The following is a 22311-nucleotide window of genomic DNA, read 5'->3' on the forward strand; positions in this document are numbered from 1 at the left end:
ATTGAACCGTTCGAGCCGGGAGCTTGATGGTTTCATCTGTAAATGAATAAACGATGCGATTGTTAAATCGATCCTGATGCCATTTAACAAGATAATTGCTCGGGAAATTTTAATTGCCGCGAATTAACATTGCGAATTAACGATGAGAACGATTTGTGGTTTATTTATTCATTCCGAAATGGAGAGAAACTCAAGTATACGTTTTTTTACGATTCAAAAATTACTGTTCGAGAAATTCAATTTAAAACTTTCGAATTGGAAAAAGTTCTTAGAGTTCAAGTGAGTTTCTTTTAATATCCGTGACGTTTCTTTACAGCTAATTCAGCAAGGATTATAATTATTCTTATACTTTCATGCGCGAAGGTAGAAATTTTGGGTAGCTTGAAGCGAACACTTAAGGATCTGACCTACACAAACACCCGCTCTCGGCCATTCTCGATCGTATTTCAACTTCTGCAGTCTGCTGGTATAATTGAATAGCACAGGTTTCACGCCAGCTGAGCTTGATGGTGATAAAAGTGAGCTTGTTAAAAGTCCCGACAGGTGTAACGAGATCTCGGTTTTTCAGATCAAGGATACTTTTTCAGTCAGATTTCAGATACAGAGCCGTAGCCGTTTTTCCCCCGTTAAATTTGGCTCGCTTTGAAGGTACCGGTTGTACAACGTCTGTCAAGAATAAAAGTCCCTTATTTTGTAGGAGAAAATCGAGAGTCGTCGTTCTCATATTTCACAATTCCCTTTTTTCCCCGACTCGTTACGCAGCCGTCTTCCAATCACTCCTTACAACCGTATCATTGTCGTCGTCGAGTCGAAGTGAAACGACTGTGATCCGCTGCTTTTGACAGGAGTCGGAAACAAATGCCGGGAAAAATATCCCGTCGTTAGAATCAGGTGCACGGTTTTTATTTTCAAATTTATTCTCAGATTTAATCGGGATCGATCGCGCTCAGACTCTCCTTTCTTCTCTTTCGAATCGAGGTTTGCATTTCCCGGATATCCTCAGCTATCGCCTTTCGTAGCGATCGGAAGAGGGGTTCGAAAACCGAGAGAGCTTTTATACGGCGAAGAAAGGTGAGGAGCCGAAGCACACCGAGGCACTCAAATCGATTTACACAACGGACTGTGGAGTGCATCCTGCATACATGCATCTCGCACCCTCTACGTGTCCATCCTGATGGTCGCGGCCTTCTCCTCCCGAGGTTCGTCCTGATTCCTCCAATCCCATCCCCGTCCTCCGCCCTCCTCCACCTGATACCAGGTGCTGCTTTCCTCCACTGCGCCGTGTTTCTTCGTTCCAGTGCATGGCTGCCACTGGGGACGAAATTTATCACGCGCAGAGAACTTCCGGGGTTAGAGTGGCGGGATGTCCGGTCTGCACGCTGCAGATGCGACCAGCCGCGTCTTCGGAGGACCCATTATATTCAATCTCTTGCGAGTTCCTCCACCTGGATAGACACATCGCGTGGTTTTGCAGGACAGCCGGTGAAAAATGTTGTGAAAACCTCACCGCGCTGCACGTTCACATTCTCACCAACTGGTTGAACTCGGACCTCGTCAATTAGTACACGACACTTACTGCTCCCCTCTTCATGATTCACGTTTATTGTCGAGAAGAGAAAATCAGTTCAAGTAGCGGGAGGATCTATGGTGCAATGTAGTGCTTTTGCCACAAGACGACGAAGTTTCATTACTTGTCTACATCGTTTTTCTTTAACCCTGAATGCAAGTAATAGCCTACGTACCAGATCACAGCTCCAAGGATTGCAGGAACTTGGAAAGTGGGGTTCAGGAGCTTTCCTCGTCGTTTATATCCTTTCCTCCGTCGTTGCCAAATAGTCAGGATCTCAGTTGGATTCGCCGTGAGGATTGCGTAGCTTCTGTATGAAAAAGCACGTTTTATTCTCGATAAATAAGTGAACGCGTCGCAAAAACTTTTACTATCCAATTTCGTATTGCCGCAATAGGTTTGAATTTCTGTTTCTTTTCAGGCACGGAACTCCGACGCACACGTGTCATAATTTGAAACTCACTGTGAAACTCACCTGAATGCGGATCGTGGAAGGGTTTCAAAGGACGATGCCCACTCGGTGGATACATCCAAAGTGCTACGCTGTTATCGCTCCTGCGCTAGGAGGATGCCGGAGAAACAAGGTAAGATCAACCCTTATTCAGTAGACTCCTCTCGTGATTTATGCATGAAGTTTCCTCGGCTCCCGAGGATCGCTTGTTTATGTAGGTGTGTATACGATGGGAGTGGACAGGCCGATCTCTCTGCCTCCTGGAGGAGCTTCCATCTCACGGTTTAATATATGCTTCGCGTGGGTATTATTTACCTGTGGGAAATTGACTGCTCTTTAAGGGATCTGTTCGCGTCGGTGATTGAGCCGGGCGATGGTTTTACGATCGGTAAATGCAAAAGTGGGGTTGGCAAAAGGGTCGACCATCCCTTCGATTTCGTATTACTTGCTCGTACGTTCTCACAGAGATAAAATAATTCTCTTCTCTCGAACAAGCGCGTGACATGTCATAACGAGGCATTAGCTTTCGATTGATTACTTACGCTTAGGCATGTTCATCTAATTAGCTACTAAAGATTGAGCTTCACAAATATCCTAGATTCATCTTGTAAGTGAGTACAAGTGTTCTAATATGGCGGCTGGCATTGAATGGTCTGAGGTCGGAGCGAATTCATTGTTCCAACCGCTTTGCAATAACCCCTTGTATCGGATACGTAATCAGTTTACCGAGTTTGTGCAGACGAGCGGAGGAACGTTGGCTCGTTTCACTGCTTCTTGATCCTCCTTGTTTCATGCTTAGTTTGCATGTATGTTCGGTGGAGAGAAAATTCATGCTTTGAACTTTCCAACCCTTTACCCTTGAAAATTATTTCTCGGGTTGAGCCTCGACGGGTTCTGATTCTGATGCGGACCCACCGCCCTGCTGAAATTGTGTATTAACGGAGTGATAAACTATTCCGATTTGATGCGTTTCACCAGGTTTAATTCTGGATTTGAGATTGCTAGAAATGTCGATAAATGTCTTCGTCTTGAAGTACCTTTTTGAAATGTTTGAAGACCATGAGACCGGCAGATACGAGGAGGAGGATCAGTGTCACGAAATTCCATCCCTTCCAACCCCAGAGGGGTATCCCAGGGGCATCGGCTCTGGCGCAAACTCCCATTTCAAACGATATATAGAATTAATTTTGCCTGGTTTGTGGAATTTTTTTTTTTTTTTTTTAATCAAAATCACACTGTTAATTTGGTCCGATTGGGTTTGATGACGTTTTTCTTAGGTTTACAGTGACAGATGTTGCGTGATTTGTTACTTCTTTGTTTTCATAAGGTTTCTTTATTCTCTTTTTTCTGGAATAAAATTTTTCATCATTAGGTTGGCAACGACGCATCGTAATTATTACACGTGGCAACAGAATCATAGACTTTTTGAAATTGTTCATACCGATGATCGCGATGATAAGAGATGAGATAGTTTGAACTTTTTTCCTGAAGAAAGGCCTTGTTGTTTGATCTAACGGAAAACTCGCAATTTTTATCTTTTGCATGTGTATAATTTACTATTAATAGTTACACCACGTTTTTAGGGTGTACTTTTGGAGGGGAAATATTTTTACGACAAAGTATACACTCAAAATTAGTTGTCAGGAAGATTGTATGGAAATCATTATTTTTTGGTGGTTTCATCTCAAAATATATTCAGCGTATTTATTAATTAGGTGATTCGAAACGGATTTCCGTAGTGGTTATCAGAAATTTCACTAGTTTCCGAAAGGCCACAGTAAAAAAGTAAAAAAGAAGAAATACTGATATCATAAACAAAATCTGTTATATAGTTTGGATTTTAAATGGCCTCCAAATGGCATAAAATATAACAGATTAGTTCGTGCTTATTCTACGATGGCTAATTATTCATTCGAAATAACTGTTTTTCTATAAATTTAAATTGAGCAATTTTTTCCTTTCGATAGCCAATCCGATGCTGCAGTTTGTTAATTCACATCAATGTTTGTGCAACTTTGAAAAATCAAATATCTATAACCAATATATCAAATACGTCAGAGAAAATGTATTAGAGTGGGATTGTTGCGAATGATTTTCTGAATAAAATGGTCAGCTGCGAAGTGAAATCGAACTAAAAATACTAAATTTTCCTCCATTCTAAAACAATCTGAAACGAAAAATGAATATCATATTTCTCGTTTATAGTTAGCATGTGCGTCTTTGAGATTTTGAAAAAGTAACGATTGTTGACTCAATAATTTCAAACATGAGTAACATTTTTAATAGAAAAAAGAACGTACCGTACCTCGTAAAGAGGGACTTTTTTAAAATGACTATTTCAAGGCGTCGGGTTTGTTACGAAGCATCAGCCGCGACCCGTTTGCGACAGATTCGCCGTTGAAATAGCGTGAAGACAAGTGTTGCGAAAATTGATCAACGGACACCTTTCTATCAGGGACTGTAAACGCGGAGTTTGATTCCTCAAAGAAGCTTCACGGTCGTCTCGACGAGTCTCTTGTCTCTTGTCCATTTTCATTCCCGCTGCGTGACGAAGCAATTAGTCTCGGGGTAACAATTCAATTGCTGAATAGACGCCGGGATAAAGGCAGTCAGTCGATCCTTGGCCGTCCCTCGGGGCTTTTGTGAGGAGCACTTATTAAACGAATCGCACGAGTGCAATGGCGTATTTCTGTATTCAAAAGTTTAACCCTCGGGAGGAATATAACCGAGAGCTTATCCGGCCCGATTCCGTCCTCCGGGGTCCTCGTGGAATTTGAATTTTTCATTTCTTGGTTAACGAGCGATCGCACCCTTGTATTCGGAGAGACTTTTGATACTCTGTATATCACCTGTATTGGACATACCGAGCATTCCATGACAATTCGATCAACATTCTACGCCGATGTCTCAAATTGGCTTCATCATTTTTTGAATGAAAGTACACGACGAAAAACGCCTTTGCAATTTTTTTCACAATTTTTCGACGCAGCGTATCTGAAGTATGATTTAAAAACTTGAAAACCAAACTGACTTTCTAAAATCTGGAAGAATTCAGATGAATCTTATAGAATATAACAAAACTTTTGACACCTGTTAAAAAATGGAGATTTCATAACTTTAAAAGATAAATAAGAAAAATGAAAAAGAAAAATTATTATCATTGGATTGCTTTTTTATACATATTATCATAATGTATTTGATTCTCTGTAGCTCTCTAAATAGATATGTTTCGGCCCATATTGTAATGAACTTTTGTGTTCATTCTTATGTCAAAACTGCAATAGAATAATAGTGATTTTTTTTAAAATTTTCTTATTGATTTTTTGAACTTATGGAATCTCGACCTTCTAATCATACTTCAGATACGGTGGGTCGAAAAATTCTTTAAAAAATTGCGATCGCTGTTTTCGTCACGTACTTTCAGCCAGAAAATTATAAATCCAATCTGAGACATCGCCGTAGAATCTTGATTGAGATGTCATGGAATGCCCTATATATAGGTAGGTATAATAGGAAAATTTCGAGGGATGCGTTTTCCACGTCAGGCTAATTGCTTTGCGGGGATGTTCTGAGCTCCCTTAAAAAAAAACTTCCGCTCAATTTACCTTAGCTTAACCACGCTTGGACCGCGGTGTGAAACTTTCCGAGTTAATCTTGAGTCCGATTGCAAAGTGGCGAAATAATCCGTAGGTGTGCACTTTTTTGTAAATAATTTTGGAAGAGCTGAAGAAAGATGTGAGAGTGAATAGTTTCAACTGAAACTTGGAAAATTGCTTTTGTGCAAGTTTTCAAAACTGCAACATCTTTTTGTAATGGATGTGAAAAGAGGAAATCGGATTCTCCGCATATGCACTGCCGTCTCAGATAAATGTCTGCGTCATATTTTATAAACTCCAGAATTTCATCGACTTTAGACAACGACCGTGCATTGCATTATTTCTCAAAGCTTCGTAGCCGTTTTATGCAACACTTTATACTGGGGTGCAAATTTCAGTACGATTTATATAAAAAATTATATTGCCATTGGTATTGACTGTCGAGAGTTAATTTGCAGCGCGGTTTAATCAAGTTGACATAACGAGGTTTCGAGTGTGTTAGAATGTGATTTTCTCACTGATACCCGCGGTAATGTCAAATGTAAAATCGGACGTGCATCAAAGTCACTATCACAGCTTGAATATATATATATATATTAATAATATATATATATTCCATTAATCATTTTCAAAATTGGCAAAAGCTGTTTAAAATAACCCCGGCACACTGATAAAACATTTCATTTTTTACAGTTACTATAAAGTTTTAGTAAAACAGGCGTCTTTGCAATAACGGTTTCGGTATTGTTTGATTTATATGAAAATGTGGCACAAGTAACTATTTAGTGTGGAAATAGGTGTCAATACCACTTAAATATGTTTAATTACTTTAATTAATTTTCTAGGCTTATTGTTGCGTCATTACCAAATTATCGCAATAATTGCAAGCAAATATATTACGAGTAACTATAATCGAGAAAGAATAGTAAGAAATACTGCGGAGTTTTCGGTTACATCGAAAGAAACTCATCTCCACTTTGTATAAAAAACTGTAATATATTTCTCGATTACGGTGAAAAATGAAAATAGTCGAGGACTGTGTAACAACCACAATTTGAAATTTCTCTTAGTCTATCACTCTACTCTTTTGTAATGCGACAAAACGTACGAATTTGTGTGTAACACTTCGCTACAAAGGGTTGAAATTTATCGCTGTCTCGCGGGACCTTTTACCGCAAGCTATTCTCTGTTCACGATTCATTTGATTAATAATTTCAACCGTCCAGAGAGCGGCTTCGAGTAGAAAAGGGAAGAACTCTGCGAGATGAGAATCTGCCTGCCGGTACACCTTGTGCAAAATTACGCATCCGAGGTTTTCCGCTTTTGGCGTGGATCACCACTTTTTATTTTCCTCCAACTTTGAGCATTTGACTCGGCTTATGCAAAAACTTTTCAAATAATCTCCGTACAGTGAAAACTTGATATTGTCGACTGGAAAATATCACGGACCAGGCGCCTTCTGGATTTTGTGTAATCTGCAATATACTCGGGATTCCTTGTCGCAGGCAAATTCAATTAACGTGGAAAATCTTTCTCAGAAAACACTGAGATCTGCACTGAGAAAAATTTCATTTGTTATAGTAACTAGAAAAATTCAGTAAAACAGGTATTGTTAAAAAAAAAACTGTTCGAATATTGTTGGAATTACGAAAAACAAGGTACGATATTCTGTAGAAAAATGGTTTTTAGAAAAACATTCTGTAGAACAATTCTCCTGTAGATTAATTCATGCGGGATTATTTTCGATGTGAATCTCGAATTCCTTTCTATGGTAAAATATTGCGTAGAAAAATATTTCAGTAGAAACGAGTCCTTAGAACATATTCTGTAGAACATTTGCTCTGTAGAACCGACTTGTAGAATCGATCCTTTTTCATGATTGTGTTATAGAAATCTGTCAACTACACGGAAAATATCCAATTGTTCAACTACAGAAAAATATTTGACAGCTAAAATATTCTGTAGAATAATTTTTTTGTAGAATAATTTATGCGGGATCATTTCTGAAGTGAATCTCGAGTTCCTTTGCATGAGAAAATGTTCCGTAAAAAACATTTCCGTAGAAACGAGCTTGTAGAACATATTTTGTATAACACTTGTCCTGTAGAATCGAACCGCATTCCAATATACCGTATATTGGTATCGTACGCAGTGCTTCGAAAATTTTGCCACTGTATCGGCGAGGGTTGCGCACTTACATTGTCCGGAAATTGATTCCGTGTAAATCGGAAATAGACTGCTGCGTTACGCACCGTCGACGTACGTAAGTATCTTTGTACCGCACCTACGAACATTTTGAGTTCAATTTATTTTCAAGTTAGATCGAGGTCGATGCACTTTCGTTCGACGTGTTCGTTTATTATTAGATTCGTCGATATTTTCATACTTCTCATCGTTCGTAATAAAATTTGATCGAAGAGCAGTAATAATTTATTAATTCCATAAATACCGGTCCAATAATTTTATACTTTTAAATTCATCAAACGCGCAGAGAAAGCGGATTTGTTAAATTCACCAAGTATGGCAAGTGAAACGTTTGTTTGATTCAAGAAAATCTTATTTGATCCGATAAAAAAGTGGTCAGAAAAATAATTCACGTTACCAAGTGAGTTTTCATTCATCAAATTTGTTTCAACTAAAAAAAAATTTATTTCGCGGTATTTGATCGCCATACTTGGCAAATTCAACGAATTCTTTTTCGTCTTCGGTATCTAAACTTTCTTCATTCGAAAGTAGATTTTAAAATTCTTCCTATTATAGAATGACCGAATTTTTTGCGAATAAACGCTGTCGGATAGCAAAATTTGCAATAGAACACAGCGATCAAATTTCTCCCTTATGTAACGCGTCTGGGACCGATATTGCAAATTCCTGAGAATTCAGGGCTCCGTTCTATGCCGTCCTTTTCGGCTTTCGCAGAGCTGTCCCTTCGCCTTTGGGTTCGGCGATTCGTCGTTTGGCCCTGAACGTTGTCTAGCATATTTGGAAGGGTGGTTACGACCTTAATCAAGCTGAGGTTACAGGGGTTGTTTTAATTACGGAACCGTCGGGTCATAATTTTAACGTTACACTGACATTTCGTCCACCGTTGAACCGTTTCCTCGGATTACAAAAGGCACTGACGAAATTGTGAACGACACTGCACGGAAAGAAAAACATTGTAGATTTTACATCTTCTCTTGTGACTATATGGATGGCAAAAAAAAAAAAAAAAGAAAATCCGATAATAAGAATTACAAAACCAATACTGAGAGTTACAATATACTTGCAATTAGATAGATATACAACAATTGATGTAGATTCGACTGTAAAAAAGTGCTGTCCATATATTCACCACGACAAATGTAAAATCCTACGTTACATTTTTTTTCCGTGTATACCTATTTTCATCAACTTGTTTTGACGTATTTTTTTTCCAAGGTAGCTGGCTTAATTACGTTATAACGAGCCCCGCTTGCATTTTCATTTGAAATTGTTCCGCTGCCCGCAATTTTCCTAGTCGCGTTACAGCGGCCTGAGTTTTTTTTTTTTCACCCTCTTTTTCCATGTAATTTTCCACTCGGCTCGTCCCCTCCAAAGAACCTTTACGGTATCATTTTTTTATTTTTTTTTTCCATCTTTGGCTGACGTATAAACACAATTTTACATGTTATACTATCATAATTTTGCATTATTCATATTTTTACGCATGACAAATGAATGCAGAAATGGCGCTTGGTAATTCACGCGTGAATTTGTCTGCTTCGTGCAATCATTTGAAATTCAATATCATTTTTCGTTCCGTTAAACTCGGAGTTATTCGATGAAACGTGAAAGAGAAACGAACGAAATATAAATGAAAAGAAAGCTGTGGAAAAACAGGGGGAATAAAAGTAATTAGTCGAATTTTTACGTGGCATGAAAAGCTTTAATAATAACCAGGGGTGACTTCGGTCCCGATGTAACTCTCGACCCGTTCCATAGCCATTTGAAATCAATAACAGCATTCGCGGAAATTCCGCCTGGATATGAAATTGGAAAAAGCATTTAACCAGAAAGTTATGTATGGTACACTAAAATAGAGAGAAAAAAATTATTGTGCACGTTGCTCTGCGGGTTATACAGGTCATGGGGCTTTCACTCGCATTAAGCGAACCACTTATATACATGTATACAAATATATATCTAGCTGATATTATGTGAGTTAAATCTAGACCGCTGGCCAAATAAAGTGACCAGCAATGTTTGAATTTGTTATATTTTTACAGCTTTCATCTCATCCGGTGTAGCCGAATAATATTTTTACGAATAAATTGCGCGCCGTTATACGTTGTAAAAATAAATATACGAGATGTTGAAAAACATTGTGACGCTTATTCCATGTTGCTTTGGTATTAGGTGGAGGCTGAGAATCACGGAGGGAAAAGGTTAGACCTAACCTCGCGGAATCTCTGAAGATGGGCGGGTCGTTGACCCCGGCTCAGAGAAATTGCTTCTATCGGCTTACCGGCTCTGGTTTTATTTGTTTTACACAGGCAACGGCCGTATTTCGGGCTGCATTCTATGTCGAAAGTTACGGGAACGTTTGTGTCTAGGTTCGGGTTCTTGAATTTCTGGATGAATCTTTTTCGTCTATTGAAATCCGGGACTATAATCGACGCACAAAGGCTATTGTTGAACGGAGACTTTAGTTTTCAGTCACGGATTTTTGGCGATTCGCTCGACTCACTAACGCGATATGAATTTGGTATTTTTTAAATATGACGAATCCAATTAGTTTCGTCAAAGTACCAAGCGTGGAATTATACGTGTAACAGTTGATACGTATTTTCGAAAATTTTGATACGAAAATGAATAACATGTTTTCCCAGATGCATTATTTATTTTTACGAACAACTGCAGTTTGTGGAGATTCGTTGTGAAATTCATCCCTACTACTTGCGGATAAAGTAGATCTTGATTCCGTCCTGTGGCCTGAGTATGAATTCACTGTGATACTTGATCTCCTCATATTTCACAGCGCTCTTGACCCTCCATTCTCTCAATACTGCTGTTAAGACGATCTTCTCCTCCAAAATGGCGAATTTTTGTCCAATACAGTTTCTGAGTCCGGCACTGAAGGGTATATACGCGTACGGATGTCGCCCTTGAGAATTCTCCGGTAAAAATCTGTCCGGATCGAATTTATCCGGATTTGGCCAATGGTTCGGATGCCGGTGAACGTAGTGTATCAAAACGGAAGCGTAGATACCCTTAAGCACTTTGTATCCAGCTGCTCGATAAGATTTTATGGAAAAAAATCGTCACGTGTAGTACAAACACTTGTCGTGGTAAATACTTGTAATCGTCGAGGCGTCATCAGCCAATTGACCCACCTATTTCCGTGTCTTCGGTTATGGTTCGACTCACCGATGGCACAGCGGGAAATAGTCTCAGTGTTTCCTTTATCACCCTTTCAAGGTATTTGAGTTCGTTGATTTGTTGAATCGTCGCTGGTTCCTTCGAGTCCCCAAATATGCGCAAATGCTCCTCGTGGATTTTTTCTTGGACTTCCGGATTATTGCCGATGCAGAAAAGCGCCCAACTTATAGTCGCAGCCGACGTATCGTGACCCTAGAGAAAATTTTAATTCCACGTCATTCCATTCTTTTATCGATGAGACTGACCATTCGACGATTCGATATCATTTCAAGCGGGATTTCACGTGGAACGCGATTCCACTCGAGTTAGCAAAAGTAAAGTTCATCGTCGTTGGTCATACTCACTGCGAATAAAAACGTGTCAACTTCTTGTCGCAACTCGTCGTCGGTGAGTGGCATCTTTTCACGTTCGCACGCGTCTAACAAGTGGTCTAAAAATGCCTGTGATTTTGGTTTCTCTGTGTAAACGAAAGCGTTATTTATTTCGATTAATCGTTTGAAACGTGTAACATAAAATGTTTTAGATCCTCCTCACCGAACTTGTAGTTTTCATCGGGGTTATTTTGCTGACGGATTTTCTGGGCCGCCTTCCTTTCACTTATTACCTACAAATGCAGAAAAAGTACGTAAGTTTCGTAAACGAATGAAGCGATTGTTGTTTCATTCTTACCTTCTTTGTAAACTTGTGCGCTGTTTCTACAAAATGCTTGAATTTTTTTCCACGCTGAGTCTGATAGTAGAACCAGTCATTATGTAGCCAAGGTCGGAATGTCCGTTCTACAGCTTCGGTGCTGATTCTACGAATGAAACAGACTTTGGTAAAATACGTAGGATGCATTTGTATGGGTATAGATCCACTACTCAATTTCTTCTACTGGCCGAGCGCAAGTTTTTCACCCTCAAAAAGTCGATCTCTTTGTTCCACTTTGATTTTGTACCAAGCGCGACTAAGGCTTGTAACAAGTTGTGAGTCCGTATCTGTTTTGATATTGTTCCGGTATGTGTAGTCGACTTGACACTGGTTTTTTCAACAATATTTTGTACGCTACTCTACGTAATTAAGATTTCACATATCCATTACGATGCAATGTATTTCTGCTTGAAATTCATACCGATTTAAGGCTGTTGCATATTCCAAATTTTCGTCCATTTGAGCATTGATGTTGACCCCCATTGCTGCTTCTGGAGTTGACAAGAGAATTAGAAATAATTCATCTACTTTAAGACGAAATTTCTAGTGAATGAAAAATTGCGAGTGAAAGAAAGAGGAGCGAGAAGGCTGTCGCACAGTGAAATAGATAGATCAACTGTTGTTTATAAATTGAACGAATATAGATTACCGCATCAAAGTCCAATCTCGCAAGTGTCATTTTACGACTTTATATTCGTTTCGCATATTTTACCTGCACACGGAGCGTGTAGTATAGTATCTCACCACAGATTATATCCAGTGTACATTTCAATGAAAAAGCATGAATATCGATCGGTTCTTCTGGATTCGTCTTTAGCTCTGTCTCGATACATTTTTTCAAAACTTCCGTCTTCTCAAACATTACCACTGAATATTCCTCCAATATATTGTAATGAAAGGTTGGGGTAATCAATTTTCTATGCTGATGCCACGTTTCCCCTGCGTAAGGAATATAAAAACCGTGCATTATTGTGAACCATCATCAATGAACAATATCAAATCTGTGAAAAATTGATACCGGAATTGTACTAATTATTGCCTGTAATGAAGCGATTTCACCGACCTGTAGAAGTTATCAGTCCTGTACCCAGCCACGGTTGAACGAAACTATAAATGTCTGATTTCGTAATGAGCGTCTTGCTGCGCAAAATCACCTAATTTACACAGAGAATAACAAAATCGCAAAACATCGTTACTCTGCTGTGTCGGACAACGGGACGACTGAATCATGAGAGTGAGGTATTACTTACGCTGACAGTTTCTGGCGAAATAAAATGAACGTTTGCTTTAGTTCCAAGCCAAATGCGGAATAATCCATCCATCTGATACTGTTCGCACAGGTCACGGAACCATTTCAAGCGATCTGTAAGCGTTATTTGCGTAGTGTAGGGTAGATGCGCCGTTTGTGGCCAATCGTGTAAAGCGTTTCAGTTGTATCTACTCAATAGTTTGAAAATAAAATCTTACGAAGTCGATTACTTATACATATACACTTTTGCACTATTTGTGGTCAGGCATTTTTTTTTATACGCAGTGGATTAGCTACCAATGGTACGATTGATGGCCGCACAGAGTACTTGAGAGGCTAAAAATGGTACGTCTACTCTAATTCTCAGTGGAAAGTACTAATTACAAAACACTCGTTTTGCGTTGGACGTGGTATTCTCTTCTTTAGGCATTCCACTCCAAACCGACCTACGTCTGACCCTTACTAATCGGCGATTTTATTCATCTTTAAGTATCGTGTAGAGTGTACGAAAAAATCGTCTTTCACTGAGTTTAACATTTTTTGAACCACGGGTTTGATTTTTACTGCTCCCTAAAACATAAAAACCCAATCTTCGAATGCGTAGCTCTAATCGATTGGCGTCAAATTTTTCTCATAAATGCTTCGTTAAAAACGAAAATTTTGAGACCGAGATAAAAGTGGACAAGCTTTTGCTTTCAGAGTTGTAGGCGAATACACAAGTAATTAAGAAGCGAGAAAAATGAAATTATATACAAATTTGGGAAATACTAATCTATATTTTATACGTTTTTTCTCACTTTTTAATTACTTGTTTCACCTGTATGTTCTAAACCAAAAGCTTGCCCACTTTCGTCTTGGTCTCAAAACTTTCGTTTTCTAACAAAGAATTCCCGAGAAAACTTTGAAGCCAGTCAACTGGGGCTTATTATTTGAAAATTAGGTTTATCATGTTTTCGAACGATTATCGTGTTTATCTTTATCGAGCAGTAAAAATCGAACCCGTGGTCCAAAAAAATTCAAACAAAAAATATTTCGTTCCTTTGACGCCGCAATTCCAGAGCGACAAAACAGTGTTCATTTTTCTAACAACGACGGCTGTATTTGAGCTCACCTTTGCGATCGACCTTTATAATCATCAGCGCGTTCCCCACTATAGGATGAGCCTTTGGTCCCGGAATTTTATTGACGGTATTGGCAAATCTGTAATACTCGTAAAGCCATTTAGCCACTTTCACGAGAACTACGGCGAACCATGTCGTCAATAACAGAATTATATAATCATTCATCACGTTTTATCGTAAAATTTACACTCCAAATTGAAAATTCACTGCAGCACAGGCTGAATTTTCATCGAATACATCCGCTCGCTACAATTGGAATATTCGCAATGCGTGTCGCCTTATCGTCGCCGTAGAAGTTTTACCTTACATTTATTTATTGTCCATACAGAATTTGTTCTGCAATCACGCAAATTATTATACTTAACTGCCGCCGATAGAAAAGACGATAGCAATGAGACTGGCATAGCGCCCTTAGGACATCGCTACAAGCATATAGTGTTGATTTTGCTATATTTATGGTACACTTGACACTCTTATATAAGTGACACTGGCACTTACATAAATGCTAATTGTGCAAGCAGTATCAACAATCAACCGACATATTATGTCGTCTTTATCAACTCGTAGCAGATATACGATGCGTATTTGTATTATCTCGTTATACTTTACAATACTGCATAGTTAATATATTCACGTTTTACTTTTCATGTCAAGTTTTTACTTGTAACGTGACAACGCGGCACCGTGTATTTGAAAAAAATACAACTTCTAATCTAACATGGGTCTTCGCTGGAACCATGGCGTAGTTTGAGGCAGTACTGTTGATGGTTATACAGAAGAGGGAAAATTTAATTCTTAAATTTAGTTTTCATGATTAAATAACATTTACATTAATGAATTATTGCATCAAATCAATCATTTCTCTGCACAATATTCTATTCTATTTCTATTGCACAAATATCGCCTTGGATATATTCACGATCGATACCATATGTATGACCGGCTAATATAACCCCATTTTCTTGCAACCTGTCGTATGTCGCGTTTCGTGCATGTGTCGAATAAATAGTAATTGACACAATTTTTTCAATCAATGTCAAATCGTCCTAGATCTGACCTCTCCGAGTTGGTTCACGATTTTCATACGATTGTTTTGACTCTGGAAAGCGCTGATTTTTATCTTTTTTTAATCGAAATTTTTCAAATTCATTTCAATTAGCTACAATTTTCGAAAACGACCATATATACTGATCGAAACAAATTAAAAACTTGAAATGATGCTGAATAATCATGTGTCAGATATCAAAATTTTTGTTCACTTTTTAATTTTATCGAGACTGTTGAGAAAAACATAATAAATTAGAAGAAAGAGTCCCTTTACTACGGGTGGTTGTTCAAACATTGTCATGTGTAGCATCAGATGTTTGAGAATTTTTTCAGATTTTGTAGCAAAAATTTCCCAAACAAATTATTGCTTTTGAGAGTTAAAATAATTATATAAAAAATCGTGAGCCAAATCGGAGAGGTCAGAGTCAGACCCAGGTTGACTTGACGTGGAATACCCCATATATACGTAAGTTTTCACTGCAAATCGTCGGTACGATTCTATCCGTAATTATGATACGATACGTAAAAACTTTTTCACGCTTTCATTACGCGTTTATTTTTTTATTTATTATTTATCTTTATTGAAGATGCTTCAAGTTTTACAAATCATCTTCTCTTCGAACGTGTTCACTTTTGTCTATCATTTTTTCTTTGTCGAAAGAATGTAAATGATGTATCATATTTTCTATTTAATGGTCATTCACGTTGCTAGATTATGGGACAATATACTTAAGCGGAGAAAAATTTCTGGTTCTGATTCCTAGGCAGTCCTCAACTAACATTTTTTACACTAATCAAAAAGTATAATTCTGGATATAAAATAAAAATTAGTTCCGTAGCGATAATGAGAAACACTGGCATTTAATACTGTTTTTTTTTACCTTGGTCACTTGTACTATAATTTCTTGTAAATGTTGCGATAATATAATGCTGCTGTTACAGTAAATTAGCGTTGGGCCCTTATCGAACTGAAACAAACCGCGAAACTAATTCTTGTTTCGATAATTTCCATCACTTCCATACACAAACGACTTCGATTACTGGAATTACCGTCAAGTATGATAAAAATATTTTGCTGCTATTATTCCTCGTTGTTCGTTATATCGGTACCTATCGCATTATATTATTTGCTTCGTAGCTTGTTGTATCGAATTTCGTATCCTGGTTACACGATGATTATAATTTGTATTGTGAATGATATTGAATTGTGACGACTACCACAGATCATATAAATAAGGCGCATGCGGATAACGAGTTGTGGCGGTGATTCGCTAATGATCATCTCTCTCTTTTTGCTGCTGATGTACGCCGCGCTGTGTAATTATAACGAAAAAAAAGTGGCATTCACTTTATATTTTACACAATGAATAGCCGTGAGTAGAGTGCAGCTGGCATCGCGGCTGAAGGAAGTTATTCAAATAGGTACCCAGTCCAGTCGTAGTATAATTGCTAAGTTCTTGGGAACGTCGACGTAAAGAATATTTGAAAGATTGAATATAAAATCCGTTTTTGTCATTCCAGAATGAAAAATAACCCTTTCAGACGGTAACTACAACTCTAACGAATATGTCATCCCCATAAAATCATCCCCGTATCACCGAGAGAAATTTTTAGTTCCGGTTACCGCTTATCCTTAACTATTTTCATTTTTTATTACAATCGAAAAATACAGTTCCAGGTACAAAATGAAAATTAGTTTTCTAGCTGTTACCGGAAAATCTAGTATCCGTTACTATTCTTTCTCATTACGATCACTGTTACTATATTTTCTTGTAACTGTTGCGAAAATTTAATGCTTGCACGACAATAAATTGATATTAAAGCCTTATTTAACTAAAAAAGTAGAGTAAACCTCAGAAACTGATTTAGCGTTGGAATTACCAAAAAAGAATCGACAATAGCGCAAAATGGTAACGCGTACCTCGTTTTTCGTCATTCCAACGATATTCTGACAGCATTTTCAACGATACCTGTTTTACTGAATTTTTCTAGTCCCTGTAACAAATGAAATTTTTCTCAGTGTATGAACCTTGTGGTCATTGACGTAAAAATGGTTAAAAAATTGCATCCGAAATTGATTTTCGGCCTTTCGGAATGAAAAATAACCCTCTTTCATCTGCAATATTCACGAGTACAACTCGTTCGAACGTCTATTCCTCGTAAAATCATCAGACAAGGTGTGCGAGTCGCCGCTAAGCGACGTCTGGAGGCCAAATCTGGAGTACCGATTAATTCAAGAGCCGATTAATCAGTGGCCTCAGTTTCCGGGACCGATTCTCATCAAGCCCGCCTTCGATGTCGCTCCTCGGATGCTCTGCGGCCGGGGCGCAGCGTCGGTAGAACTCCTGACACTAAATAATTTCTACATCCGCGGAGCCGAAACTCGTGCGTGAAACACAATTGTTACCCGTACATACCTACGCGCAAGTACAGCTCAACCCCGGTGGGAAAGTACATTTGCCGATCTATAAAATATAAATTATCGGCTTTCACCTCGCATCAAACTTCGAACAGATTGAGCGATGCTTCCGAGCGTTGTTTCAAGCTACGATTCAGGCCTACGATTAATTCGATCTAATTTTTCCTCGTTCTTTAATTTTCTTTCGTTTCTCATTTCGTCCCGACATTGGTGAAATTTTTTTACGTTGGTGAGAAAAAAGTACCAAGAATAAATCAGCTGGACCGTCTGAATCAAAGTTTAGATAAAGAGGATAAAAGCTGTTTGAACAATCTCGAGCAGCATCGTTTACGCCAATGATGGTAAACCCGAAGAAGATAACATCGGTAACTACTTCGTAGAAATGAATCTGAGGAAATTCGAGTAACGCAAGCTGAGGTATTAGCAATTTTAGTAAAGGTAAATAATCCGATAAAGAAATTTCTACCAGTAGCGGTAAAATACTTTCAGTTTGCAAAGCAGAACGAATTTGCTTTGTCAAGCTTGAGTTTCACGCACCGATCGACGCGAAGGGATAATGGCCGAATCAAACCCTGCGGCAAAGCTGCAATTATAATTATCATTGTTCAACATCGTCATATTGGGACCGTGGATTAACGATCGCGAGTTTTGCACACATTCCAATCCGACAGGTGCAGCTTAATACTGATTTCCGTATCTCAGCCGTTGATGTTCCCTCATTTTGAAAGCTCTTCCGGGAGCTTAAGCCCTCGGCTTTTCGGGGCTATAGATGAAAACTCGTTGATGATAATGTCTGAGAGGCTGCTGCAGCGGGGCTCGAGGGACGGGGGCTAATTTTATCCGATGATATTCCTGTAACGGCTAATTGAATCCCGTCGTTTTCTCGGGACCCCTTGTACCTAGATGCCATATTCTTGGTTTGTTCTTTATTCTTTTATCAAGGAAGTAATAAACGGACGAAGGAGACCGTGGCGAAGAATTACGCAATATTCCTGCGGTGCGCTGCAGTTCCTACCCTCCGAGAAGCTTTTATTATATTTCTTCTCGTCGAGAGATTTATTCATTGCCTGATTGCATCTCCAGGTACCACGTGACTCTCCGCTTGCGTCGTTCGCCTTTTTATATCTCTTCGTATACGTACGTATCCATACCTATATATACCTACAATTTGCGTCGCATGCAACGTAGCTGCAGCTAAAGCGACGTCTTCGTCGAGCGGTTCAGGAAACCGGAAATTGATCGCAAAAACCGGTACGAATGCAGCTTCGGTAAAGTTTCGACTCGATTCCTGTATCCGTGTTGAATATACAATCTCGCAATGTTTACACACCTTCCAGGATCATGACAATCGTTTTATGACAGGTTTACTACAAACGCATCTTCTATTCGTGTCACAAGCTTCGAGTGAAGGCAAAATTTCACTGCCTGCAATTCGGTTTTATGCAATAGTTGGAATAAGTATTTTTTCCCATACAGAGATGAGGGAGCGTGTTCTGAAAATTATTACCGGCTCACTTGTGCAACTGGTGAATAATATGCGAAGTAGTTTGTGACGGATTTTCACAACAACTTTAGTTTGCAAAAAATTGAATTATCAAGTTAATAATGTGACCAGAGTTAAGTCGAGAGTAAAGTCCTATATGTAACACGGGAATAAAAGTCGATTATTCCCTTGTTACATAATGTACTATTACACAGGTACGAGAAGAATATATTGCGAATCTTGACTCTAGAACAATATTTTCAATTTATCAAGACTAAGGTTTTTTTATCTAAGGATTGGTTTGAGTTGTCTTATCAACCTCCGGTTGCTTCTATAGTTTTTGCATAATGTAACGTCGAATTCCAATTGAAACCAAAACTTTTCGGTCCATGACTTTGTTTCAGTGATCCATTTAGTTTTCGAGTTACACTTGATTCTCTGTAACCGTCTGAACGTCATGGAATAAAAGTGACCAGAAAGTCGAAAGTCGCTCTTATCAATTGACAAAACCATTTCGCAAAGTGTAAACCGGTTTTGAGAGAGTCGCGGTTTTGGTCAAGTGGACTGCAAGTCGAATGCCCTGTACACACCTACCTCGGTTGGGTAATTCGCCGTTGCTACACGAGTATCCGCGGTCCAAGTACGGCGCATGCAAATGAAGGGCGTCATCCCCTAACGGTGCCTTTGTCGAGTAACCCATTTGACCCGAAGACCGTTGCAAAATTTTCAAGATATTTTGTCAGGCCCATCTTTATCGCGGTTGCGTTATCGTTACAAGGGTTATCGATTTGACGATATCTCGCTGACTTCATTTTCATTTTCATTTTCATTTCGAGCATCCCTTCAAATCTGTAGCCAGCCAAATTGCAGCTGGTGTGCACTTCATGTTCCGGCAAAGAAGCGCATTCCTGCAAAAAAACTTTGGATTCAGGTTTCCATATTTTTGTCTTCCTTGTCGCGCATTAGCTGTAAATTGTTGGGCAGGTGATTTAGTCATCGTTGCACATCCGAGGCATCCGGTCGAGTTGTAAAAGTTTAATGATTAACGGTAGTTTGAATTTTGTAACGAGAATGGAGGAGGTTTTGCGTAGTTAGATTTAACCAAATCGGGGCTGCAAGTTTCACCATCGGTTTCTCGCCCCTCGCCATGTCTCATGGTCGCCTCCACCTTATATCGCCAACTAAGAAGAAAATATCCCGTAACTTTGCACATTGCGGGCTTAACTCCGTACGGAGCTACATTTTTACGTTGTAACGACCCTGCGCCGTTGGAAGCGGATTTTATATCCCGTGTCTGTGCTCTTTATTTCGTTATAGCCTTAACGGTCGAAATCGCTCAAAAAAAAAAAAAAAGGAAAAAAGAAGCCGAAACATAGAGACGAAACTTTAAGGATCGTTTTACCACCGGATGTTCGACTGGCCGTGTTTCATTATTCAACCTAGGTAGTTATTCAAAAAAAAAGTTGTAAACAAGTGCTCGTGAAGCGAATGCAGGGAAAAAAGTAGCAATATACTTGCATTTATTCATCTCATATTTATTTATGATTATATTGTGGAAAACTTTTAGTTGTTACGATAAGTGTGCAAAGTACCGGTCTCCTTCCGTTTTCTTGTCACAACAGATTTCATTTAACTATTTCATCGAAAATTTGCCTATTGAAATACGGTACGACAGATGCCCCATGTGAACGTATACGTATGAAATCTATTGGTTAACCGTGTTTTATTTTTTTTATTGATTTTACAGTAACCGTAACAGAAGTTTTCAGTGAAAGGTAACACGCCGTGAGTGTATCGGATTTAACTTCAGTTGCCTATTTGACGGCGCAACTCCCGAAAACTCCCGATGTGTGCGGAAGGTTTGACCCATGTTTAACGGAGAGGTTCGACTAACCAAATAATCGCCACTATGTGTGTTTCAATGTTTGTCGGATGCCGGTAACGTGGAAGTTGTAGGAGAAAATTAGGAAAAAGTGCCTGTTAAGGCTATGAGAGGTGCCTCAGATAGCAAATTTCCGGATTATTTCAGGCGAGGGGTGTCCGCTCCTGCCGGATTCGATGCCGGCCCTTGTTTGTGATGAACGACATCAATAACACATTGCAGGAAATTAAGTGTCAACGTGTGTTTTCAGCAATTGAGATTAACAAGAATCAGACAGCAAAGTGCGAGTCAAAATTCCCCCTCGGATAGCCATAAACTTATTGTTATTCACCGTTTCACACGATTGCGTAGTTTCGGTTTTTTATATAATACGTCGCCTCACGTTTTCCGTTCAAGCTGTTTTCTCATCAAACTGTTTCACTTAGCTGCTTTGAATTTCACTGCAGCGTTATAGCGCAGCGTAATTTATATCCTCTACTAGCGTTAATAAAGTATAAACAGGTATAAACAGTTCCACCTGCGTCTGATTGTGAATTGTTGAATTGTCGATTTCCAGTCGCCCGTTACGACAATTATACAAGGAAAGCGTTGAAGTGGAAAGAACGGTAAACAATGATTCATTTCCGTGCCATCATCGACAGTATTCGAAGCTCAATATAAGTTTAAACGAGTTTCAGAAGCACGGAACCTGGCGTCGCCGCGAACGATTTCCCCGCTTTTCTTCGTTTTATACGAGTTTAAAAGTTGAATCGTTGAAAAAATCTTTCATGTCTTCCTTTCCTTGAGTTATAAAAACGCTTGAATTAAAGCTGAAAATTTATGCAGCCCGCACGTGCGCCGATTCTATTTTCTCTTGGGCCCTCACCCTTTTGGCGTGAGAAACCAGACGCGGCGGGGGGGCGGGAAAAAATAATTGAAGAAAAGCTCGAGAACTCGGGCAACAAGCTCTCGGCGAACTCCCTTGGCGTGTACGTAGGAATGTGGCGACACTCTGCGGCGATATGGGAGCCCGGAAAGTCTAAGCCACCCATACCAGAGTCACAAATCTTCGTCGTCTCTGACGCTTAATACAAGTTTCAAGCGGTTACGTGCCGAAACGTTACCGGGGAATCCTGGCTTTATCGAGTCTTGGGTTAAACCGTCGCGGCCTGCCGAGCTATCGCTTACCAACACTTTCAGGATTCCTCCTGCCGATTTTATTCGCTCGATTAACAACCCCGCGATCCACAACAACGCTTATTTTCACGGGGGGCTTGCGCGTCTCCTTGTCTCTCAGTAATTTTCGACAAAATATAGAAAAAGGACAATTCACCGTCGTTAGTCCGCTTAACGCGCAGAGTTTGCTCCAATTAATTCTTTGCCGGTATACGATGTGAGGGGGCAAAATATGCTTCGTCTGCAACCGC

The 22311-nt window shown here is 39.2% G+C and overlaps 1 protein-coding gene across 1 annotated transcript; it reads right to left on the reverse strand.

The window, feature by feature from the left end:
* Nucleotides 1-10455: 10455 nt before the first annotated feature.
* Nucleotides 10456-14494, reverse strand: LOC124221167 (cytochrome P450 4C1-like). Its single transcript, XM_046630924.2, has 10 exons — nt 14065-14494; nt 12955-13067; nt 12768-12858; nt 12449-12643; nt 12126-12195; nt 11684-11810; nt 11549-11618; nt 11359-11471; nt 10969-11206; nt 10456-10865 (listed from the first exon to the last, which is right to left on the reverse strand). Exons 1-10 carry the CDS (start codon nt 14237-14239, stop codon nt 10528-10530), a joined length of 1530 nt encoding a protein of 509 aa, XP_046486880.1. The 5' UTR covers nt 14240-14494; the 3' UTR covers nt 10456-10527.
* Between the last annotated feature and the right edge of the window lie 7817 nt (nt 14495-22311).

This window comes from Neodiprion pinetum, chromosome 6, assembly GCF_021155775.2.
Source record: "Neodiprion pinetum isolate iyNeoPine1 chromosome 6, iyNeoPine1.2, whole genome shotgun sequence".
Taxonomy (NCBI): domain Eukaryota; kingdom Metazoa; phylum Arthropoda; class Insecta; order Hymenoptera; family Diprionidae; genus Neodiprion; species Neodiprion pinetum.